At 44.7% G+C, this 26582-nt stretch overlaps 1 protein-coding gene across 4 annotated transcripts; it reads right to left on the minus strand.

Annotated features, from left to right (window-relative positions):
- Positions 1-10937: 10937 nt before the first annotated feature.
- LOC141107125 (uncharacterized) lies at positions 10938-23844 on the minus strand. Of its 4 annotated transcripts, none has more exons than XM_073597873.1 (2): positions 23708-23844; positions 10938-11935 (listed from the first exon to the last, which is right to left on the minus strand). In XM_073597873.1, the coding sequence occupies exons 1-2, from the start codon at positions 23827-23829 to the stop codon at positions 10987-10989; spliced, it is 1071 nt and encodes a 356-aa protein (XP_073453974.1). In that variant the 5' UTR covers positions 23830-23844; the 3' UTR covers positions 10938-10986. The 4 variants fall into 4 exon arrangements, with proteins under 4 accessions (XP_073453974.1, XP_073453978.1, XP_073453977.1 ...); XM_073597877.1 differs by lacking the exon at positions 23708-23844 and adding an exon at positions 14967-15028 and having other exon boundaries at positions 10941-11935; XM_073597876.1 differs by lacking the exon at positions 23708-23844 and adding an exon at positions 14899-15024 and having other exon boundaries at positions 10941-11935.
- Between the last annotated feature and the right edge of the window lie 2738 nt (positions 23845-26582).

Genomic DNA, 26582 nt, shown 5'->3' on the forward strand with positions numbered 1-26582 from the left:
GGGGGGGTGAATCAATGCAGCCTGATTAGTGCCGATCAGCGCAGCCTCACCAGTGTCCATCAGTGCAGCCTCATCAGTGGCCATCAATACAGCCTCCCTAGTGCACGTCAATGCAGCCTCACCAGTGCCCATCATTGCTGCCTCACCAGTGACCATCAATGCAGCCTCATTATTTCACGTCAATGCATCCTCACCAGTGCTCATCAATGCAGCCTCACTAGTGCCCATCAGTGCCCATCAATGCAGCCTCACCAGTATCCATCAATGCATCTTCACCAGTGCACATCAATGCAGCCTCACCAGTGTACATCAATGCAGCTTCACCAATGCCCATCAATGCAGCCACACCAGTACCGATCAATGCCACCTCACCAGTGCCCATCAATGCAGCCTGATCAGTGCCCATCAGCGCAGCCTCACCAGTGCCCAGGAATTAGAGAGAGGAGCGCCGTCAGATCACACAGAGCTGTTGGTAATGGTAGTCTGTGAGGGCCTTCCAGTTTTAACAACTCTCAGGGACGAAGGACTAAGAGCCGGCTCCCCTTGTGTAGTTTTTCTGCGCTGGACTGTTAGAAGCCGGAGCGGGCTCTCTGTGTCTCCGCCCCCAGCCTGGATAATGCCAGAAATTGGTCCTGTTTCCCCCTATGGGGCGGGGTCAGTGGGGATCTCTGGAGCTCGGTAACTTTGGAGTCCAGCTCCGGGTGGCTGAGTGCAGACCACTCCTTGTGGAGGCTCCAGTGCCTGAATGGTCAGTCCACCCCTGCGGGCGGGCCGGGTAAATGACCTTGACCTATCATTTTTGCCACTTTCTAGTTGACCATTGTCACAGAGACAGAAAGTGAAATCTAAAATTGATAGTTGTCACCAGAAGAAGTGAGGGCAAGTGTATGTAAACCCTAACAATGAATGTTTCATGTTTGCCCATTTTGGTCTGTTAAATACACCACTGAAGCCGTATTGTTATATCTGTCAACAAGTGCAAAAAAACCAAAACTGTTAATCCTGCTAGAAACTCAGCGAGCTTCCTAAATTCATGTGTTTATTTCAAGCAGAGCTACCTGCCCACTACAGGACACCTCAGCATATGTTATACAGGTAAAGAAAAGAGATGGAGATGTTTTGTTGTCCAACCACATCTAAGGACCTGTAACATGAAATATATTCCATCTTTGTTGTTGGGTTTTGACGTGCTTCAAATTTTGTAATCCTGGATTTCTCAGCCTTCAAAGACAAATATCTGGCAAGACTAAATCTGTTCCCAGATTTTGCTAAAACCTACTGTTCATGATGTTCCAATTGTGAAACTGAAAATGGGGAGAGGAAAATATTTAATAATTCCTCTTATGCCCTGTACACACGGGCGGACTTTTCGGCACCAAAGGTCAGACAGTCTTTTCCAATGGACTTTTGAACGAACGGACTTGCCTACACACGATCACACCAAAGTCCGACGGATTCGTATGTGATGACGTACGACCGGACTAAAATAAGGAAGTTGATAGCCAGTAGCCAATAGCTGCCCTAGCGTTGGGTTTTGTCCGTCGGACTAGCATACAGACGAACAGATTTCTCGATAGGAACTGGGTCCGGCGGAGTTCCAGAGGAAAGATTTGAAACATGTTCCAAATCTAAAGTCCATCAGATTTTCGACAGAAACAGTCCGCTGAAGGTCCGATGAAGCCCACACGCGGTCGGACTGTCCGCCGCATTCGGTCCGTCGGACCAGTCCGGTCGAAAAGTCTGCTGGTGTGTACGCGGTATAACAGTCTTCATCTTGAAGAAATTACATCATGTGAGAGACACGCATAGGTTCCATAGTGACTAATATCATACAAGAAATTGTGGTCACCCATCAGCCACAAAGTGTTGCTATTGGTTTAACCACTTCAGCTCTGGAAGGTTTACCCGCCTTCATGACCAGGCCATTTTTTGGGATACGGCACTGCGTTACTTTAACTGACAATAGCGCAATTGTGCGTCAGTATACACAAATAAAATTGATGATCTTTTTCCCCCACAAATAGAGCTTTCTTTTGGCTGTATTTGATCACCTCTGCGCTTTTAATTTTTTCCGCTATAAACAAAAAAACACCGACAATTTTGAAAAAAAAAAAAAAAAAACAACAAAATTGTTTTACCTTCTAATATAAAACACATCCAATAAAAAAATGTAAAAAAAAAATCTAATTTCCTCATCAATTTAGGCCAATATGTATTCTACTACAAATTTTTCGTAAAAAAAAAGTGTATATTGATTGGTTTGTACAAACGTTATAGTGTCTACAAACTATGGGATAGATCAATGGCATGTTTTTATTTTTTTTACTAGTAATGGTGGCAATCAGCAACTTATAGCAGGACTGCGACATTGCGGCAGACAAATCGGACATTAAGTGCCATTTTTTTTTTTTAGGGACCAGTGACACCAATACAGTGATCAGTGCTAAAAGATATGCACTGTCACTGTACTAATGACACTGGCATGGAAGGGGTTAACATCAGGGGCAATCAAAGGGTTAAATGTATCCCTAGGGGGTGCTTTCTAACTGTGTGTGTGTGTGGGGGGGGGGGGGGTCCTTGTATCGTAAGAAGACAGAGATCCGTGTTCCTGCTTAGCAGAAACACAAGATCTCTGTCTTCTCCCGTCACAGAAAGGCGATCTGCCTTGTTTACATCGGCAGACTGCGTTCTGTCTGCCTCGGGGACGATCGGCGGATCCCGGCAGAAATCAGGTCCCCTGGACCCGCTGATTGGCTCTTGCTGTCCAATTACAGCGTGTGCTGGTCGCCTGCGGCTCACATGTGCGCCCCAGACCCGGAAGAGCGAACTCGGGTACGTGATTTTGCCCAGGAGAGCCGCCGCCCCGCAGTATATGTATGTGGGGAGGTCGGCAAGGGGTTAATGTATCAGCATGTCTATTGATATCTGAGGAATATGATTTCAGTTCTTCATTGCTTTGCACACCTCAAAATCATTTCCAAGCTTGTCTGCTGCTATTGTCACCATTAAACACACAATAATATAAGTAAACAGATTTAAAATTGTTTAGATGTTACATGGTGACTCAGAGTGAGCAGTAATAAAGTGCTGTAATCTCTAGCAACCAATCAGCAAGCAGAAATTATGTGTTGTAACCTCTAGCAACCAGCCAGTGAGCAGTAAAGATAGGCTATAACCTCTGGCAACCAACTGCAATCGCTGCGTGATCTGTTTCAGTAAACTGATTTTGAGTCTACCTGTTATTTTTTGTATGTCTTAAAATGGAGGGGGGGGGGCCCAAGAAAATGTTTGCCCAGGGCCCAATCAATATTAAAGACGGCCCTGGTTACAATCATTCAACAACTGATCCTGCCAGAAATGTTGTGAGCCGATAGCTTCCTGTGGTGTCTGATACACTTTTATCAGATAATCTTGTTCACAGTTCCCTCTGTAGACTTCAAAACATTTCCCCCCCATGTTATAGAAAAGAGAGGAGCAGGAGGTAGTCCTAGAACACTTCCCGTCCTAGGGTGACAACACTTTCCCTCCATAGATAGAGAACAGTGAGTGAGCATCGTCTCCCAAAGGCCTAGTTTACACTTGTTGGGGGGCAGTAAAAAGACTGGTTGAGCTGCATTTTTACTGCCCCCCAACCGCTTCCCCTAAACTGCAAAGGCAGTCCAACTTGGGTATACGCATGCCGCACAGGAAAATACATCCCTGCTTCTGTGGTCAGCGAGCAATACTGCCCATCAAATGTGACCCATTCAGATGAATTGGGCCACGCTGCAACCAGTTGTGGCACAGTGGTATGCGACTTTAGGGGTTAAAACAGGTGGCGAGGAGGCCCCCTGAAAAGCAATCCAATGCAGATCACTCTTCAGAGGGCAATTGCAAGTGTAAACTCGCCCAAAGACAAGAAGTGTGTTACTGGATTACCAGGTGGAAATAAAAGAACAGAAAGGAAAAACCTCACACAGGCAACCCATTGATGGACTGGTAAGTTATAATACATTACATTGTTATTCTTGGGTTTAGCTATGCTTTAAAGAACGATTGTGATATTTACCTATAGTGTTTACATTTATTTGTTAGGATAAAATGAATCCATTGTTGTTTTTTTGCTTTAGGTTTGGATGAATATCAGAGCCATCACTAGTCAAGCTGAACGGAAGAATTTATCTTTAGCTGTAGAATGGGGTCCAGACAACACGTATAATAATCAGTGTACTGCTAAATCTAATCAGAAATTTCACAACTGTGCTGTAGACATAAAGTCTACAGGGTTCGCTTAGTCCAATGCCGCGTACAGACGATCAGGATTTCCGACAACCAAACCGTGGATTTATTTCCGACGGATGTTGGCTGAAACTCGTCTTGCATACAACACGGTCACACCAGGGCCGGATCCAGAGTCTAGTCTCGGGAGGGGCACTGCCAGAAAATAAGGTGTTGCTTACAGAACTGTATTTAAAGCGGGGGTTCACCCACACCGCCAAAAAAAAAAAAAAATTAAAAGCCAGCAGCTACAAATACTGCAGCTGCTGACTTTTCCCTTCACTTACCTTTCCCAGGGTCCAGCGATGTCAGCAGGCGACGCTCGGTTCTCGGCAGCTGCCGCCGCCATCCTAGGTGAGGGAATCAGGAAGTGAAGCATTGCAGCTTCACTTCCCGGTTCCCTACTGCGCATGCGCGAGTCGCGCTGCGCGTCCCAAGTGGTCCCCGCTCTCTCCTGGGAGCTGTGTGCTCCCAGCAGACAGCGCGGGGGGGACGGGAAGAGGCGTAGACTCCCATGGGAGTCTATGCCGGAAGTGGGTGCAAATACCTGTCTTAGACAGGTATCTGCACCCCCCTCCCCCCTGAAAGGTGCCAAATGTGACACCGGAGGGGGGGAGGGTTCCGAAAAGCGGATGTTCAATTTTTGTGTGGAACTCCGCTTTAACTTATCATACAGTCCTGATTGGACAGAGAGGGGAGCCAATCAGCAATATCCGCGGGCCACCCACGATCGCTCCCACAGAGATAGAACGGTGGTCTGCCTATGTATGTGAATCCATCCCCCCACACAGTTAGCAAGAACCCACTAGGAACACACTAAGGGCACTTTCACACTGGGGCGTTGGGGGCATCGGCGGCGCTTTACCGTAGTTTTAGCAGCGCTTTTCGGCGGCTTTTAACCCACGCTAGCGGCCAAAAAAGGGTTAAAAGCGCAGCTTGATTTTAATGGGCTGCTGCTAAAGCGCCTCAAAGATGCTGCTTGCAGGACTTTTTTTGGCGTCCTGCCAGCGCACCGCCCCAGTGGGAAAGCACTCGAGCTTTCACATTGGAGTGAGAGGAGAGGCGCTTTACAGGCGCTTTGCATGCGCTATATTTAGCGCTATAGCGCCTGTAAAGCACCTTAGTGTGAAAGGGGTCTTAACCCTTCGATCGCCCCCTGATGTTAACCCCCTTCCCTGCCAGTGTCATTAGTACAATGACAGTGCATATTTTTTAGCACTGATCACTGTATTAGTGTCACTGGTCCCCAAGTGTCAAAAATGCCAGTTAGGTGTCCGATTTCTCCGCCGAAATGTCCCAGTCCCGCTAAGAATCACTGATCGCCGCCATTACTAGTAGAAAATAAATAAAAATAAAACATTTTTGTAGACGCTATAACTTTTGTGCAAAGCAATCAATATACGTTTACTGCGATTTTTTTTTTTTTTTTTTTACCAGAAATATGTAGAAGAATATATATCGCCCTAAACTGATGAAGAAATTGATTTATTTTTTAAAAAAAACTTTGGGATATTTAGTATAGCAAAAAGTAAAAAAATATATTTTTTTTTCAAAATTGCCGGTTTTCTTTTGTTTATAACACAAAAAATAAAAACCGAGGCTCTGAGGCGATCAAAAAACACCAAAAGAAAGCTCTATTTTAGGGGGGAAAAAAGGACGTCAATTTTGTTTGTGTACAACATCACACGACCGCGCAATTGTCAGTCAAAGCGATGCAGTGCCGTATCGCAAAAAATGGCCTGGTCATTAAGGGGGTAAATCCCTGATGTGAGAGAGACTCAGGGCGGGAGTCATTAATATTTTCGGGAGGGGCAATTGCCCCGTTGCCCCCCCTCCACCTGGATCCGCCCCTGGGTCGCACAAATGTATTCGGAAATTCCGATCGGCAAGGACGCGGTGACATACAACACATACGACGGGACTAGAAAAAGGAAGTTCAATAGCCAGTGCGACTCTTCTGCTTGATTCCGAGCATGCGTGGAATTTTGTGCGTAGGAATTGTGTACACACGATCGGAAATTTCCGACAACGGATTTTGTTGTCGGAAAATTTGAAATCCAGCTCTCAAATCTTTGTCGTCGGAAATTCCGACAGAAAATGTGCGATGGAGCCTACACACGGTTGGAATTTCGGACAACAAGCTCACATCGAACATTTGTTGTCGGAAATTCCGATCGTGTGTACGTTATATAATGCCGACGGGAGCTTTTCATCGTCTATTCCGATCGTGTGTGGGCCTCATCGGACTTTTTCCGTCGAAAATTCTGACGGACCTAGGTAGAGAACATGTTCTAAATATTTCCGACGGAACCAATTCCTATCGGGAAAACCGCTCGTCTGTATGCTGTTCCGACGTACCAAAAACGACGCATGCTCTGAAGCAAATACGAGACGAAAGCTATTGGCTACTGGCTATGGAACTTCCTTTTTCTAGTCCCGTCGTACGTGTTGTACGTCACCGCGTTCTGGACGGTCGGACTTTGGTGTGAACGTGTGTACGCAAGACAGTTTCAGCGGAATTCCGTTGGGAAAAACATCAGCGTTTATTCCGGCGGGAAAACCGGTCGTGTGTACAGGGCATTAGTCTTAAAGTGATATTAAAGGATATCTAAAGATTAGTTTTAAAAAAAAATAAAAAATAAAACAAACATGTGTCATATTTGCCTCCTCCAAAGAAGGGGTTAAAATCGCCCGTGTTGCACTTTGCAGGCACTTCGGCAGCGCTGTCCATTGATTTCAATGGGCAGGGCGGTTTGGGAGCGGTGCCCCAAAGATGCTGCTTGCAGCACTTTTCAGACCGTCCTGCAAAGGCACCGCCCCAGTGTGAAAAGTCACGTTGAAACGAATGGCAGGTCAGTTTTCAGGCGCTTTACAGGTGCCATTTCTAGCACTAAAATGCCCAAAAACTCCCCCACTGTGAAAGGGGTCTAAAGCACCTCTAGAGCGAGTGGCGGTTTACCGCGACCATGGGGCTGCCCCAGTTTGAAAGGGGTCTAAAAGGGCATTTGGGAGGCCAGGTCCTGATGTTGGATGAGAAGACCTGGCTCCTAATTTTTTTTTTCAAAGTTTTGATACCACATATTGGCTGTATACAGACTCTGAACTTGTTAAATAGAGAATTTACAAAAAAAAAGTGAATATTAAAAAAATACAGGAAAATATTCTATATTGTGGTTTGCAAGTTCACAAGTGGATCTGAAGCACCGGACACTTTTTTTTTGCAGTGGATTTACTAAAGGCAAAGAGACTGTGCACTCCAGAGCTTAGTAAATGAGGTAAACCTTCACTCTGTAAAGAATACCCAATACCATGCAAGGAAAATTAAAAAAAAACAGCATTTTGCTTGCATGTGATTGGATGATGGAAGTCAGCAGAGCTTCTGCTCATTTACCAAGCTCTGTGCTGTTGCACAGTCTATTTGCCTTTAATAAAGCCACCCCAATGTCTTCTGGCCTCCCGGTTACAATGGCTGCTTCTAAGCTCACCCACCCTCTTGGCTACCATTAAAATCCTGAAAAATTAAGCTGCACACCAGGTTCTCCAACATTTATTGTACCAAGCAGACCATGGATGCTGCTAGGACCCTCACTCTCTTAACAACTTTCTCCCAACAAATGGACCTAATCACAGAGAACTGCCTCCTGTTTTTGGAGAAGACAAATGATTACGTGGGTAAGAAGGCCTACAGCAGTAAATATGGATAGCCAGTATGCTAAAATCTTCTCCAATATTTTTTGAAAGTGGCTTATCAATAACATTTTTGGGATGTGGGTGGTGCTGCATCTGTTAGAACCCATACTTTCATACATCCCCTAGAGCAGGGCTCTCTATACTTTCTATAGAGGGGGCCAGTTTACTGTCCCTTGTACTTTAGGAGGGGGCCCAGACTGTGGCTTTTGGGAGTAGAAGAGGTCCCAACGTTTGTGGGAATAAACAATAGAGCTCTACCCTGAACAGCCTCTGAAGAACCCAACATAGGTCCGGTGAAATCAGTCAGGCTATGCTTTAGTGCCATCATTCCACCTCCTCATTTATGACCATTCAGTGAGCTATTTGGAACACGGAGGCTTTGAACAATGGACTTAATATAGAGACCGCTTTGGAGAACTGGTTTTGCTAAGTATCACATATACTTGTATCTTTTGGGGTTGTTGAAGCATCGACTGAGTTTCTATCATAAAGCCTATATGGACTGTTTACTACATCATTGGGGGCATAAAAGTTGAGTCCCCATAAATGCAACTTGGAAATATCCTGTTGTTTTGATTTACAGTGCGAGGGGGGCTGTCAAAGCACTTATTGACAATCTCTGGCAGAACCATGCAAGCATGAACTTTTGTTGTCCTACCAAAGCTAGTTGGTTTATACTTCATAAAGCTTTGACTTGGAGCCCCCTCTAGATTGCTGCAACTGTATATGCATTCTATCTATATCGGCATTCATTACCGAGTCAATCCCATTTAGTAACACCGAAGCTTGGATTTCTTCTAATTTATATGGCGGACTCACAAAATGGGAGCTCAGTGAGTTAAATTAATTCTTTTTTGATATGTGTTTGAGAGTTGGTGGAGCACAATCAGGTTTTTATTCTCAGTTATTGTTACATGGTCTTACCGATAGCTCCCACCTCTAATTATAGGGAACATTGTTTCTCACCCTTTCTCATTTTCTTTTTAAAGTTTTCAATATCTTCATCTTGGGGCAATATCTTGAAGGTCCAAATTTATAGTTTGTCAGAAATAAACAATGCCCCATCTTTGGTGTCATTAGAGGAATTGTGCCGCCTCATTGGTGTCACTGGGCCCAACTGTTGGTGTCATTAGGAGGAATTCTGTCCCATTGTTGGTGTCATTGGGAGGAATTGTGCTTCTTCGTTGGTGTCGGTGGGAGGAGTTGTGCCCCATCATTGGGGTCATTGGGAGGATTTGTGAGCCATCATTGGTGTAATTGGGAGGAATTATGCCCCTTCACTAATCCCATTGGTATCAGTGGATGAAATACTGCCCCAAGGGCCTGATAAAAGCAAGCAAAGGGCCACATCTGGCCCCCAGACCGCAGTTTGGAGAACACTGCCCTAGATTACTGTGAGCACCAAACTTCTGGTGCTGAAATGTAGGCAGCCTATACACCAGTCATTTTTTTTTCATTCCACCAGCGGGTTGAACGAAAAAAAAAAAGATTAATTTCCTCCATCCAGACATTTAAGGATTCCTGACAGCAAGGAGACTTCCCGCCATCAGAATACACTGATCATTACTGCTGGCTATACCTGGAGGTGCGGATTGTGTGGAAATTTTCTAACAGGCTGGTTGTACAGAGGGCGATCAGTAGACTGACTTCTGTACAACCAGCCTGCCTACACAGATTGAAATTCAGTTGGCACCTGCTCACCCCCGGGCAAATTTCTGATCCATGTATGGCCAGCGTTACAGTTCCACTGTAATGCCCCATACACACGATCTGACATTCTGACAACAAAATCCATGGATTTTTTCAGACGGATGTTGGCTCAAACTTGTCTTGCATACACACGGTCACACAAATCTTGTCGGAAATTCTGAACGTCAAGAACGCGGTGACGTACAACACTTACGACGAGCCGAGAAAAATGAAGTTCAATAGCCAGTGCGGCTCTTCTGCTTGATTCTGAGCATGCGTGGCAATTGTATTTGTATACACACGATCGGAATTTACGACAACGGATTTTGTTGTCGGAAAATTTGAGAACCAGATCTCAATTTTTGTGCGACGGAAATTCTGATGGAAACTGTCCGATGGAGCCTACACACGGTCGGAATTTCCGATAACAAGCTCCGATCGCACATTTTACGTCAGAAAGAACGGTATCATTAGCAGTAACCAGCATGGATTCATGAAGAATCGTTCTTGCCAAACCAATCTATTAACCTTCTATGAGGAGGTGAGTTGCCATCTAGATAAAGGAAGGCCCATAGATGTGGCGTATCTGGATTTTGCAAAAGCATTTGACACAGTTCCCGTTTTATCTCTGGAGTTGATCCCCCTTTTTAATGCCAATATTCTGTTTGCTTTGTTAGCAGCAGCTTGGCATTGCATGTCATTGCTGAGCCTATCATCTACTAGGACCCCCAGGTCCTTTTCCATCCTAGATTCCCCCAGAGGTTCTCCCCCCAGTGTATAGATTGCATTCATATTTTTGCCACCCAAATGCATTATTTTACATTTTTCTACATTGAACCTCATTTGCCATGTGGTCGCCCACCAGATTAATTTGTTCAGGTCTTTTTGCAAGGTTTCCACATCCTGCGGAGAAGTTATTGCAGCTTCTTTTACAAAAGTTTGTCTGAATCTGGCAGTTAACTCTCAGTGCCAGGCCAATGAGCTGTGGAAGAGAAATTCTCCAACCCACAGCCAATGAACACAAAGGGGCAGGGATGCTCGTGACATCATTGACCCAACATGGGCACATGGTCAATATTACCACCCATTTCAAACATCCGTGCTTTCGCTTTTAGGTATCCTGACATCGACATATATTACCTATCATGAGCAGTTGTTGCTGGCATATTTGTGGAGACAAAGAAGCCCACGTGGTAGGCCTTTAGTACCCTTTTCCACTCTGAATCCTTAAAATTGTTTGTATCTGTTAAATATTTTCCAGATAAATATTGTAATATACATTTTGTAAAAGAAGCTCCACCAAGCATCATTTATTGCTGTTTAATAGCAGAAGAAAAATTAAACATTCTGTTACTTTGCAAGCTGTATATCGTAATAATTCAGTATAGCTTTAGCCAAGACAGCAGCAAAGTTAGGGCGCTCTGCACTTTCCCGAATCCACCTCGGAAGCTCAATTTGAATGGCATCAACTTCACCAGATATTTTAGACCCATGGGTGGCCACAATGTGACCTCCGGAAAAATAATTACCACCATTGGGCCCTGGATTTGACGGTGAGGGGACGCTAACATAACTTGCATTTTGCTCTTCGATTAATTTTCCCAAACTGTCCTTACCACGAAGCAAATTGTTAAAGGTGGTGCTCGGGCGTCTCCTGGACAATGCATATATGGAGGTGTCAGCAGCTTTGAAATTTCCAGAATCTAAGTTAGTTTTGGAGATGAGATAACCAAGCTCTACCCATCCTTCAGCATGAGAGTGACCATGAATGTCGATGAGAAGACCAGTTGACATGTGAGACTTGGCAGTACGAATGAAACCCATAAATTCTTCCCAGGCTTGCTCTGCTTCAGGAACACCAAAAGCAGCCTCGTCCTTGTCTCGGTTAGGATCCAATTTAGACCTTGATAAGTTGTTAATAACAACATGAGGACAGTATCCTGATGTCAGTCGACATATCTCTTTTGCCACCGCTGATGCCATTTCTTGGGTATAGAGATCCTTCACCGTTGTAACCTTACAATTAGTTGTGTCTTTTGTGGTTCCTGTTGGACAGGAATGTACATAGTAACACGTTTTTGTAGCTTTTTCCCAGCATCCAGCATCTCGAGAAGGTATTGAAGAGGGTGTCAAAGATCCTCCATGGGGAACCGTTAGGATTAGACTTAAGTTCCCAACCTGGTACTCTGTGTACTTGTTCTTACCAAAAATAACTTCCTGGGCACCATTTGTGTCGAACAAGAAGATGAGCAGGAAAACCAGCCACAACATTTTTGAGTGAAAACAATAGTTTCTAATCCTATGAAACAAAATCATACAAAAAATCAGCTTGACCGGTTATATTATAAAGTACAATTCTTTAACATTTTGGCACAAAAAAGAAGCAGCAAACTCCAATAACTACTTGAAAAACATTCTTGGGTTTTAATACCCACAGTATGAATCTATAGGTATACTGTGGGAACTTCAATTCCTAAACTCACGCTAAAGTAGACACATGTCTAAATGTTAGCTTTTTCAGTTGTTTCAATTGTATCCACAAAAAAGTGTTGTATGGACGGTGTCATTCTTGAGGTACAAAGAAAAGGATGAGACAAATTGGAAAAGTTGTGTTTTCATTGGCCTTCATTTTTTTTATTCTATTTGGTATTTTAAAGGGGTTGTAAACAAACATGTCATACTTACCTCCACTGTGCAGTTCGTTTTGCACAGAGTGGCCCTGGTCCTCCTCTTCTGGGGTCCCTCAGCAGCGCTGGTGGCTCCTCTCCGCATCGAGTGTCCACGTTGGAGAATCGCTCTCCTTGATGGACACCTGAGCGGACGCGCTCCCGAGTCCTGCATCTGTGTCTATTCACACAGAATGCAGGACTCGGCCGCGCCCCCCCATCATTGGATTTGATTGACAGCAGCAGGAGACAATGGCTGCGCGGCTATCAATCTATCCAATCAGGACACGAGACACCAGCTAGAGCTGGTGTGCTCATTCTCGGCCAGAGAAAGATCCGGGTCAGGTAAGTAAAAGGGGGCTGGGGGGGCTGCAGCACTACAGAAGGTTTTTCACCTCAATGCATAGAATGCATTAAGGTGAAAAACCATGAGGATTTACAACTCCTTTAAGACACATGTCAAACACATTTCACGTGACCTTCACACCTCTCCTGCAGCTATGCTATGGCAGCCCCCCCCCCCGTTTCTGCCCCCCAATCTTTGTAGGCACTTTGGTATTCATTTCAATGGGCAGGGACGTTGGAGGGGCTCCCCCACCGCCCCAAAGATGCTGCTTGCAGGACTTTTTTTCCCTTCTTGTAAGCGCACCGCCCCAGTGTGAAAGCACTCAGGCTTTCACACTGGTAGGCTTGAGAGGTGCTTTTCAGGCGCTAAAACACCTGAAAAGCGCCTTCAGTGTGAAAGGGGTTTTAGTGACTTTGAACGTGGTATGGTTGTTGGTGCCAGGCGGGTTGGTCTGAGTATTTCTAAAAACTGCTGATGTACTGGGATTTTCACACACAAAAAAAAGAGAAAATATCCAGTGAGCGGCAGTTGTGTGGAGGAACATGCCTTGTTGATGTCAGAGGAGAATGGGCAGACTGGTTGGAGATGATAGAAAGGCAACAGTAACTGAAATAATCACTCGTTACAACCAGTGTATGCAGAATACCATCTCTGAATGCACAAGACATCAAACCTTGAAGCAGAAGGGCTACAGCAGCAGAAGACCACACCGGGGGCCACTCCTGTCAGCTAAGAACAGGAAACTGAGGCTACAATTCACACAGGATCACCAAAATTGGACAATAAAAGATTGGAAAAACGTTGCCTGGTCTGATGAGTCTGGATTTCAGCTGCGACATTAAGATGGTAGGATCAGAATTTGGCATAAACAACACGAAAGCATGGATCCATCCTACCTTGTATCAACGGTTCAGGCTGCTGCCGGTGTTGTAATGGTGTGGGGGGGATATTTTCTTGGCACACTTTGGGCCACTTAGTACCAATTGAGCATCGTCTAAACCCCACGACCTACCTGAGTATTGTTGCTGACCATGTCCATCCCTTTATGACTACAGTGTCCCCATCTTCTGATGGCTCCTTCCAGCAGGATAATTCACCATGTCACAAAGCTCCAATCATCTCACCACTGGACAATGAGATCTCTGTACTCCAATGGCCTCCACAGTCACCACATCTCATCCAATAGAGGACCTTTGAGATGTGGTAGAATGGGAGATTTGCATCATGGATGTGCAGCCGACAAATCTGCAGCAACTGCGTGATGTTATCATGTCACTATGGAGCAAAATCTCTGAGGAATGTTTCCAACACCTTGTTGCATCTATGGCCGGAAGAATGAAGGCAAAGGGGGTCCAACCTGGTACTAGCAAGGTGTACCTAATAAAGTGGCCAGTGTGTGTGCGTGTGTGTGTGTATATATATATATATATATATATATATATACACACACACACACTGTATATACACATAAAATTGATGCACGTAACTAATAACTTACATTACAAATAATAACTTTTAAGTAACTAATACCAATAATTGTCCATATTAACCGTTTTCTCCAGGTGAAAATTAGACCCCAGACAGATATAAAAGACACAATGAAGTGAATTCCTTCTTAGACAAGAGCAGCATCATTGTCTGATGAAAGGCATACTCCAGTTCTGCTAAATACTCAAAACATGTACCGTATATATATTATATATGCTGTATATAGGAGCTGGTTTTACCAGCCAAAGGATTTGTATTTTTGTCTCTCCATTCCCAAGATTTACACAGCTCCACGGCACAGCACATACCTGTCTAACCAGAGAGGGGATCTGATATTTCCCTGCCGCAGTTTCAATTACAGGTCCCCTACCCACTCTGCGACTGGACAGGGAAAAGAGAAGCAGCACAGTGATTAGCTCATCTCTGTCACTCTACTCCCTCCTGCTATCAGCACGCTTCTTGCAGCTCACCTGATTGCCTCCTTGTGCTGCTTCTTTCTCCCCTTCTCTGAGCTCTGTGGTACAGACTGTGCAGTAGACTGTCTTTTTTTTATATCTGCATGGAATATCACCTTTTAAAAGTTTAGTGTTAGCTTTCTGTCAATGAAATCAATGCATAGGTATTGGTACAAGTATGTGAATTTATAAAAACATACAAACCCGCTGAAATACACCGGCTCTGCACATACAAACTTAGCTTCAATTCTATTTGTGAAATAGCATGAGCAGAGAAAAGTGTAAGAGATGGGTTTGGTTTACTCACCTGTCCAAGTCTGGGTTATGGTCCTACAAGTTAGAAAGTACAGCTACAAAAATATAGCATTTCCCCACCTGTTTAGTTCTCAGCTTATTTCAGATCAGTTTGCCCTTTCGATTATTTGCTTTCTTTAAAAAGAAGAAGGCCGTAGGGTTAATAATTACCCTGCTCTTGAATAGAATTATTTTAGGTTTACAAAAGCTGGCTACAGACCATAGAAGGTGGATGGACATGTTGGTATGGAACAAGGTCTAGGTAAATAAAGTACACATGTCATGAACCTGGTCGAGGCTGAGCTGACGAGAGGGCTCTCCTTGCACCTCTTGTCCAGTTTCCCCTGAGAATGATGACAGGGTGTAACAGGGCACAGAGCGGCACGGGTACCTCTAGAAGACATCTTGGAAGCAGAGCTGGAGAAGGCCAACTGGAAGTAGGAAGACACTGGATCTCGGATGCGTGGTCAGACGGGAAGAGGTCGGCAACAACCGGGCAGCACGAGTGCAAAGTCAGGAACCAGGCCAAGGTCAGCATGAAGCAAGCAGAAGATGTACCAGAACAGCAGGCAGAGGGCAAGTTTTGGTCACAAGCCAAAGTCAGCAACAGAGGTTCAGGAACAAGCAGGATGGACAAGTTGGGTCAGTATAGAGAAGCACAGGATCGGGTCACAAGCATAAGCAACTGAAGACCACTCAGCAATGAACCTGAGTCCTGTAAGGCTTTAAATAGGCCACTAGGCGCCAAAGTCCATCAAACAACCACATTCACACACATGAGCACCTGCACTACACTAATGCTCACATGCATGATCACGTGTATGCGCACACGTGCTTGTAAAGATGAGTGCAGCGTCCTAATGCTGTGTACAGTTCTATAGACTGTTCTGCACACATGCACATTCCTTTGGGCACGTGCATTTCTTTGAGCAAGGCCTTGAGCATGACTTTCACAACAACTCATTAGATTGGTCAAGCATGCAAGTTTATATCAATTAGTAAAGTGGAAACACTAAAGGTTTTTTTTTTTTAAAGCGGAACTAAACCCTTGTATCCTTTTCAGCCAAGGAAGCTGCCATCTTAGCCTCCGTTTGGCCTGCAACTGCAATGGTGCTGCACACGTGATCAGTTATGACACCGACTATTTGATGGTTTGACAGTTGGGTTGAAATCACAAGAAAATGTGACAGTTCCTGGCAAGCCCCTTGCTATGTGGCCAGACACAGGGGCCTCAGAAGAGGAGGTTCTGGGCAACTCTGTGCAATACCATTGCCCAGTGTGTGTAAAAGATAATAAAAATAAAATCTAGATAAAATAGCTAGATCAGGGTTTTACCTAGGAAAATGTTGGGGTTAGAGTCAAGGTTAGGGTCAAAGGTCATTTTTTTATGTCCTTTAACCGCTTGTCGACCGCCGCATGTACATTTACATTGGCAGAATGGCACGGCTGCGCAAATGCGCGTACCTGTATGTCCCTTTGAATTTACCGCCGTGCCGGCGGCGCGCACACGCCCCCACAGCGTGCTCTATGATTACGCCCGTGGGTCCTGCGGACTCAACGTCTGCTGGGGGCCCGCGATCATGTCACGGAGCGGAAGAACGGGGAGATGCCTATGTAAACAAGGCATTCCCCGTTCTGCCTTGTGACAGGACAGAGAGCTACTGCTCCCTGATATAGGCAGCAGTGATCTCTGTCATGTCACTTGTAGCCCAGCCCCCCACAGTTAGAATCACTCCCTAGGACACACTTAACTCCTTCATCGCCCCTTAGTGGTTAACCCCTTCCCTGCCAGTGTCATTTACACAGTAATCAGTGCATTTTTTATAGCACTGATCGCTGTATAAATGACAATGGTCCCAAAATAGTGTCAAAAGTGTCCGATCTGTCCGCCATAATGTCGCAGTCATGATAAAAATCGCAGATTGCCGCCGTTACTAATAAAAAAAAAAAAAATAATAATTAAAATGCCATATAACTATCCCCTATTTTGTAGACGCTATTATTCAATCAATATACGCTTATTGCGATTTTTTTAACCAAAAATATGTAGAAGAATACATATCAGCCTAAACTGAGGAAAAAAGTTGTTTTTTTTTATATTTTTTTGAGGGATATTTATTATAGCAAAAAGTAAAAAATATTGTTTTTTTTTTCAAAATTGTCGCTCCTTTTTTGTTTATAGTGCAAAAAATAAAAACCGCAGAGGTGATACCACCAGAAGAAAGTTCTATTTGTGGGAAAAAAAGGACGTCAATTTTGTTTGGGTACAATGTCGCACAACCATGCAATTGTCAGTTAAAGCGACGCAGTGCCGAATCGCAAAAAATGGCTCGGTCATTCAGCAGCCAAATCTTCCGGGGCTGAAGTAGTTAATGCTACTTTCACACTGGGGGCGGTGAGAGCGTCGGCGGTAAAACGCCGCTAGTCGTAGCGGCGCTTTACCGTCGTTTTAGCTGCGCTTTTCGGCTGCTAGCGGGGCGCTTCCAACCCCCGCTAGCGGCCAAAGAAGGGGTTAATATCGCCAATATCGCTGCCAAAGAGCTTTGCAGGCGCTTCGGCAGAGCTGCACCTTCATTTTAATGGGCAGGGGCGGTGGAGGAGCGGTGTATACATCGCTCCTCCACAGCCCCAAAGATGCTGCTTGCAGGACTTTTTCTAACGTCCCGCAAGCGCACTGCTCCAGTGTGAAAGCACTCGGGCGGGGCTGACCAAACGACCGACCCACGGGAAGGGGGGCTGGGTGCGGGTGACCCGACCGATCCACAGGGCTTGCTACCCCCCCCCCCAAAAAAAAAACCCCACCAGCAACCACTGCTCAGGAGGAAGACTCAGAGCCTATGCGTTCACCAAATATATATAACAGTACCCGGCATGCTCAGGGGCACCACTCCCTGTAATTGGCTAGGATCGCATTCAGATTCATGCTGCTGATCTGCATAGGTCACTCCTGTTCACCCAGGACCTTCCAAGGCTGTCTGGATACACAGGAGCCAATTGCAGCAGCAGCACTGAGTCACATAGGATACCTTCACTAAGCAATTGTAACTTTCCTGTTATGCAGAAAAGCTGCATGGGAGTGCTTTTATAATTATTAATCAGCTGCTGCACTTGCAGGGTTCTAATGAGGAAAGTGGCAGGGTCTGCATTCGTTTAGACATGATTTCCCTGTGGAAGTATATCACCAAAAATGACATGTTTGTTGCAGAGAATGCCCAAAATCTGACTTGTGGTGCATACTTCTGGGAAATTCAGTGTGCCAATCACATAAGCAAGAAATTACATTTCTGGGGGGGGGGGGGTCGTTCTGTACATCATTTATGTACAGAAGGCCTCCAGGTTGCATTATTGCATTGTATTTTACATTGAATTACAGCATTTCAAATTGAATAGGAAAGGTCAATATGACTTGTGTAGCAATGGTATATGCTATAATTTTTTTTTTTTTAATTTGCAATTTTTTTTTTCTTCCCCACGAAAGTGGAGTTAGCCTTTAACCGTTTGCCGACCAGCCGCCACAGTTTTACTGCGGCAGAATGGCACGGGCAGGCGAATCGATGTTATCTTACGTCGCTTCCTTAGGCGGCCACTGGGGGCACAGAGATCCCGGTTCTCTGAGGGGAGAAGTGACAGATCGTCTGTTCATACAAAGTATGAACAGATGATCTGTCACTTCTCCCCTCAGAGAACCGGGATCTCTGTGCCCCTAGTGGCCGCCTAAGGTATGAACAAAGTATGAACAGCGATCTGTCATCCCCCCTAGTCAGTCCCATCCCCCTTCAGTTAGAACACACTTGAGGGAACACAGTTAACCCCTTGATCGCCCCCTAGTGTTAACCCCTTCCCCGCCAGTGACATTTTTACAGTAAGCAATGCATTCTTATAGCACTGATCGCTGTATTAATGCCAATGGTCCCAAAATGTGTCAAAATTGTCCGATGTGTTCGCCATAATGCCGCAGTCACGATAAAAATCGCAGATCGCCCCCATTACAAAAAAAAAATTAAAAAAAAATTGTAGACGCTATAACTTTTGCGCAAACCAATCAATATAGGCTTATTGCGATTTTTATTAACAAAAATATGTAGAAGAATACATATCAGCCTAAACTGAGAAAAAATGTGCTTTAAAAAAAAAAAATGGGGAAATTTATTATAGCAAAAAGTACAAAATATTGTGTTTTTTTCAAAATTGTCGCTCTTTTTTTGTTTATAGCGCAAAAAATAAAAAACGCAGAGGTGATCAAATACCACCAAAAGAAAGCTGTATTTGTGGGGAAAAAAGGAGATTGATTTTGTTTGGGTACAACGTCGCACGACCGCATAATTGTTAGTTAAAGCGACGCAGTGCCGAATCGCAAAAAGTGCTCTGGTCAGGAAGGGGGTAAAAGTGGTTAAAGTTGTTTTCCTTCCTAGTGGTCCCCATTGCACGGCTTCTGGTCCTGGGTGGCTGGTGAAAGAAGACTATCTCCCCCTCCGACAATGCCCAGAGCATTGGCACTGGTGGGTTAATGTCATTGCTCTAGAACTTCCTTGCTGTTGTCGGCTTCTTACCATTGCCACTCAGGACCTGGACCCTTCGTGATCGCATGACTGCTAAATATAAACATAGTTATTTACAGTGCTATTTATTACAGGCGGTCTGCAGCATTCCTAAAGATAACGAGCAGGCAATATTTAAAGCTTAGTTAGTAGATAGCCTTTCCTATTCCTTGAACCAATTCCCGACCACCCCATAGCAGACATAGGGCTACAGGGCGGCAGTTCTGTGCAGAATCTATATATATATCTATATCTATATATAGATATATCTATATATACATACATACACACACACATATATACATACACACACACACACACACAATTCTGCACTTCCGCCCAACAGCAGAAGCCGATTTGTGGGTGCCGGGCAATGGATGTCCGGAGACACAGAACAGAGCTCTGCCTATTTAAACAAGGCAGATCTTCGTTCTGACAGGGGGGGGAAGTGATGGATTTTGTTCAGGGAAAAAAAAATCCTTTGCTTCCCTTGGTAAAAGCAGCACACTGTACGGATAAAAACACTGGCTAGGCACACACTTAACACTTTGATCGCCCTGGATATTTAACCCCTTTCCAGCCAATGTCATTAGTACAGTGACAGTGCATATTTTTTAGCATTGATCACTGTATTAGTGTCACTGGTTCTCACAAAGTGACAAAAGTGTCAGTTAGTGTCAGATTGTCCGCCGCACTATTACAGTCCCACTAAAAGTCGCTGATCCCTGCCATTACTAGTATAAACAATAAAAAAAAAAAAAAGAGTCCACAAGTCTATCCCATAGTTTGTAGACGCTATAACTTTTGCGCAAGCCAATCAATATACGCTTATTAACAAAAATATGTAGCAGAATACATATTGGCCTAAATTTTTGAAGAAATTCAATTTTTTTTCTATTTTATATTGGATGTGTTTTATAACAGAAAGTAAAAAATTATTGTTTTTATTTTTTTCAAAATTGTCGGTCTTTTTTTGTTGAAGAAAATAAAAACACAGAGGTGATCAAATACCACCAAGAGTAAGCTCTATTTGTGGGAAAAAAATTACATAAAATGTTAGCGCAATTGTCAGTTAAAACAATGCAGTGCCGTATCACAAAAAATGGTCTGGTCATGAAGGGGGGTAAATCTTCTGTATGGCAAGTGGTTAAAGACCATAAAGATTTTACCAAACTTTGTTGCAGATTCCTATCTTTTGTTATTCTGAAGCTGTGTGTTTGTCTATGTGGAAAGTGCATCTGTATGAGAGTGGTTTCATAATTATATCAACCAGCTGCTTCACCTGCAGGGCTCTAATGAGGAAAACGGCAGGGACTGCATCCCATTAGATGTGACTTCCTATTGAGAGTATCATACCAAATATGACATTTTTTGCTGCAGGGGATGCCTGAAATCTGTATCTTAGTGCAGACTTCTGGGAAAATCAGTGAGCCAATCACACAAGCTGGACTCTTTACCATGTGATCAGCCGTCTGATCAGAGTGTAAACAGGAAAAGCCATGTATTGGCTTTTCCTCACTCGTGTTTGTCAGACGTGAGTAGAGGAGAGCCGATCGGCTGCTCCTCTGACAGGGGGGTCTGCGCTGATTGATTATCTGTCTGTCAGACGCCACCAGGATCACCAGGTATGCCCACCACTTGTGACCACCAGGTATGCCACCCAAGGCCACCGGGGATGCCAATCAGTTCCCACAATGGATGCCAATCAGTGCCCATAATTGATACCAATTAGTGGCAAACACTAATGCCTGCCAATCAGTGATGCCCATGAGTACCATCCATCAGTGTACATCAGTGCCCATCCATGCCCATCTGTGCCACCTATCAGTGCTGCCCATCAGTGCCACCTGTGTGTGCCCATCAGTGCCACCTGTGTGTGCCCATCCGTCCCGCCTATGTGTGCCCATCAGTGCTGCATATCAGTGCCCATCTGTGCCACCTCATCGGTGCCCATCAGTGCCGCCTATGTGTGCCCATCCGTCCCGCCTATGTGTGCCAATCAGTGCCGCATATTAGTGCCCATCTGTGCCACCTCTTTCGTGCCACCTCATCGGTGCCCATCAGTGCCGCCTTATCAGTGCCCGTCATGGCAGCACCATCAGTGCCCGTCAGTGAAGGAGAAAACTTGTTTACAAAGTTTTGTAACAAACAAAAATATAAACATTTTCGGTCTTTTTTTTTAATTTGATCAAATACCAACCAAAAGAAAGCAAAAATTTAGTTTGGGTACAGTGATGGATGACCGCGCGATTGTCATTCAAAGTGCGCAAGCGCTGAAAGCTGAAAATTGGTCTGGGCAGGAAGGTGTATAAGTGCCCGGTTTTGAGGTGGTTAAAAAATCCAAAGTATTCAAAATCTCCAATTTTGGTGTTTTGAATACTTTTAAGTGCAGTGGAGGGGTTTGGGGTCTTTTACACCCCAGATCCCTACATAAAGGGTACCTGTCACTGCCTATTACTGTCACAATGGATGTTTACATTCCTTGTGACAGCAATAAAAGTGATCAGATTTATTTTTTTTTTTTTTTAAAGGGACAATGCAAAAAAATACAATAAATAAGAGATTTTTTTTTTTTTTTTTAAAGTGCCACCATCCCCGCATGCTCGCGCACCAAAAAAAAAAAAACGCATACGTATGTAGCGCCCGCAGATGTGTTCAAATCACACATGTGAGGTATTGCTATGAACGGCAGTGCGAGAGCAATAATTCTAGCGAAAGACCTCCCTCCTCTGTAACTCTAAACTGGTAACCGTTAAAAAAGTTTAAAGCGTTGCTTATGGAGATTTTTAAGTATCGTAATTTGTCGCCATTCCACGAGTGTGCGCAATTTTAAACAGTAACATGTTATCTAGTTACTCAGCGTAACATCATCTTTCACCATATACAAAAAAAATTGGGCTAACTTTACTGTTTAATTTTTTTTTTTTAATTCAGCGAACTGTATTTTTTTCCCAAAAAATTGTGTTTGAAAGACCGCTGCGCAAATACCGTGTGACGTAAAATATTGCAATGACTGCCATTTTATTCTCCAGAGTCTTTGCTAAAAAATATATATATATATATAATGTTAGGGGGTTCCTAGTAATTTTCTAGCGAAAAATACTGATTTTAACTTGTAAACAACAAATGTCAGAAATAGGCCTGGTCCCTTTAACCGCTTCCGGACCAGCCGCCGCAGTTTTACTGCGGCAGGCTGGCTCCCCTGCGCGAGATCACGTTACTGTACGCGATCTCGCGAGGTCTGGATAGCAGGCACGCGTCCGCTGCACAGCGGCGGGGCCAATGGTCGCAATGACCGCCAGCCACGAGCGATCGTGACCAGCAGACACAGAACAGGGACGAGTGAGTGTATACACACCCTTCCCTGTTCTGTTCTGACAGGAGTGACAGATCGTGTGTTCATATTAGCTATCAACCACGATCCATCACTTCCTGTAGTTAGATCCATCACTTCCGTGATTTAAAGGGGACATACCTGTATGCCCTTTTGCCCAGCCGTGCCATTGTGCCGACGTACATCGTCGTGCGCTGGACGGCAAGGGGTTAACAAAGCCTGTCCGAAGCCTTGGTTTGAAGCAAGTGTAAACTGGCCGTTAACGTGTGTTGAAGCCGAAGCAAGTGTAAATGAGCCCTTACTCTAAGTTTAAAAAGCTGAAGTTAGGAGCCGATTGGTCACGAAGCACAACTGCATCAGATTCTGTGCGCACCAATTTTAGAAAAATCTCCCCCCCCTTGTGGGGCATATTTTTAAAGTGGAGAATGTGACCTTCAACAAACATTCACTGTCATTTAAAACACGTTTACTTGGAAGATTCACTTGCAGTGAATGTTGAAGGTCCGATTTAATGATTCTGATCTTTCTCTGAATGTTTTTACTTTCACTATTCAATTACTTTATTAGCTAAAGAGGGAATAAAAGCATGTTATAATAATACTTGCCTTGAATAAACACCTGAAATGCGGTATACTTCTATTCTTTTTTAATGATCTGGGTTTTTTTTCTGCACTGGATATCACACGATGATCTCCCTGTATTTTCTTCTGTTCCAGAAGGATCCGTATACAATGACTTTGGGCTCAGCGACACATTCACAGCTGACAATGCCATCAGCACGCTTCACATACTGTCACCGCGGTTGGGTAATGACAGTCACTTCCACAACTCACGTACATGCATTCCAGTAAGTAAATCTTTCACAATTTTGCCTTTTAAAAGGGACCCTGTCGCTTTTTTGGGGAAAAAAATGGAATGAGAGCCTATAACAGAAGAATTGGTATATTTACCTCTCCAGTGGTGGCCAGGAAAAGCTTTGCTTTCTTGCAGCGATATGGGCTTCATCTGGCACATTGTGGCGTGTTGGGTAGCATGTCCCCTGCCACCCGCTGTGGTTCCTTCCTCCAGCCATTGTGTCTTGTGGTGACATAGTGGCTGGTGAGAGGAACCACAGTGAGTAGTGGGGGGGCACGCTATGCGACACACCAAATGGTGACTGGGGCTTTGCAAGAGTGAAGAATTAATTCACCGACTGCCGCAAACGAAGAAAAACTGCGCTCAACACAATATATACAAAAAATAAACCAAAATTTAAAAGGGAGAAGTAGAGCCAAAGCTTGTTTGTCTGGGCTGCTCCAGTGGATCACAGGAGTGCAGTTCGTTTCGCACTCCTGTGACCTGTTCTCAGCAGAGAAGGGGCTAAAGTCCGCTCTCTGCTGACGTCACAGAAGTCGGTCCAGGGTCCATGTCATCACGATAATGGAGTCTGGATCCACCAGGTCCCTGGACCGACCCGCGGCTCGGCCTCTCAGCGAGCCGCTACACCCCTTCCACAGCCCAGCGCTTTAATGAGCGAGGAGGGGGCAGAGCAGAGAGCTGGTGACTGACAGTCTCTCGGAGCTTTTAGAACCGAGCCATCAGCGGTGTTCGATCGCTCGGTTCTCAGTGTAGAGGCACCGGGGGACAAATGCAGCATCGGACCAATGCTGCATCCACTTAGGTAAGTGTGATACTGGAAAAAAAACAAAAACCCATACTTCTCTTTTAACGACATGCCGACCAGCGCTCGACAATATATACATCGGCACAAAAGCACAGCTGGGCAAATGGGCGTACAGGTACGTCCCCTTTAAATCGCGGAATTGTGGGCGGGGCGCGCCGCGTACTCCGTGAACCTGGGTCCCGCGGACTCTATGTCCGCCGGGGGCCCGCGATCGCGTCACGGAGAGGCAGAACTGGCAGATGCCTGTGTAAACAGGGCATTTCCCTGTTCTGCCTAGCAACATGACAGGGATCTACTGCTCCCTGTCATGTTCTAAGGAGGCAATCCCCCCCCCCACAGTTAGAATCCCTCCCTAGGACACGCTTAACCCCTTGATCGCCCCCTAGTGTTCAAACTCTTCCCTGCCAGTGTCATTTACACAGTAATCAGTGCATTTTTATAGCACTGATCGCTGTATAAATGACAATGGTCCCAAAATAGTGTCAAAAGTGTCCGATGTGTCCGCCATAATGTCGCAGTCCCGATAAAAAACGCAGATCGCCGCCATTAATAATCATAAAAAAAAAAAATAATAATAAAAATGCCATCAATCTATCCCCTATTTTGTAGACGCTAAACCAATCAATATACGCTTATTTTGATTTTTTTTTTACCAAAAATATGTAGAAGAATACATATCGACCTAAACTGAGAAAGAAATTAGTTTTTTTTTATATTTTTTGGGGATATTTATTATAGCAAATAGTAAAAAATATAGTTTTTTTCAAAATTGTCTCTCTTGTTTTGTTTAAAATAAAAACCGCAGAGGTGATCAAATACCACCAAAAGAAAGCTTTATTTGTGGGGAAAAAAAAGGATGTCAATTTTGTTTGGGTGCAACGTCGCACGACCGCGCAATTGTCAGTTAAAGCGACGCAGTGCCGAATCGCAAAAGGTGCTCTGGTCAGGAAGGGGGGTAAATCCTTCCGGGGCTGAAGTGGTTAAGAAGGAACAAGCAGTCGCCCTAATGTTTAGGTATAATAGACACCAATAAAGCATATATATAGGCAGCGCTACGTTCCTAATTTTTTGTGAAAACCTGTGAAGTTAAAGAGGAGTTCCGCTCCCCCACCAAAAAATTTAAAGTCAGCAGCTACAAACACTGTAGCTGCTGACTTTAAATATTAGGACACTTACCTGTCCAGGGAGCCCGTGATGTTGGCACCCCGGACAATTTTTCAATCGGCTTTTGGGTGCTGCCGCTGCCATTCATGGTGAGGGAAATCAGCAGTGAAGCCTTTCTGCTTCACAGCCGGTTCCCTACTGTGTATGCGTGAAGCTAACTGGCCCAGCGGCGAAAGGAGGAGGAGGAGGGGGGGGTGCAGAGGTCGCCACAGTGCAGTCTCACGGAAGTGGGTGATGGGCACCTGTCAATAACCGGTACTCGCTCCCCACCAAGAGGTGCCAAATGTGGCACCGGAGGGGAGGGGGGGGGGGGGGCCTGGGTGTCAGATAAGCAGAGCTTCCACTTGTGGGTGGAACTCCACTTTAAAGCAGTGGTAAACTCCCTGTAATAAGGCTTACCTGTAGGTAAAATGTATATCTCCTAAACATGCACCATTCAGGAGATAGTCACCCTGCATGCAGCCAGTTATGTCACCAGCGCTTTCACTCTGAGGGTCTGGCATACCTTGCCGGACCTTCAGAGCTTTGTGCCAGGACCAAGGGCTCCGGCATGCTTGCGCCGGAGCGACGTCATTGTGGCTCTGGCCAATCACATAGCCAGAGCGCTCAAACCCAGAAGACAGATGGGGGGGAGGGGGGACATAATAATGATATAAAACAACATTATTCATATTATATAATCAAATAATGTTCAAATACAAGTCCATGTGACACATACAAATCGTTATCAGTTCATCCAAACATGCGAGCGGTGCACCAATTTCAGAGTGAAAATGTCCCACTATAATTGGAAAAACAGAGCGGGTCTCCCAAAGAGGAAAATTACGCTATATATATATATATATATATATATATATATATATATATATATATATATATATTATATATATCCACCATGTGTTCAAAATGGAGCTCCAAAAGCCGCTTACCAAAAGACTATGACCCTCTGGTCAGGAGCGATGGTAAGCATGAGCACTCATTTAATAAAAAAAATATTG

Source organism: Aquarana catesbeiana, linkage group LG09 (assembly GCF_042186555.1).
Source record: "Aquarana catesbeiana isolate 2022-GZ linkage group LG09, ASM4218655v1, whole genome shotgun sequence".
Lineage (NCBI taxonomy): Eukaryota > Metazoa > Chordata > Amphibia > Anura > Ranidae > Aquarana > Aquarana catesbeiana.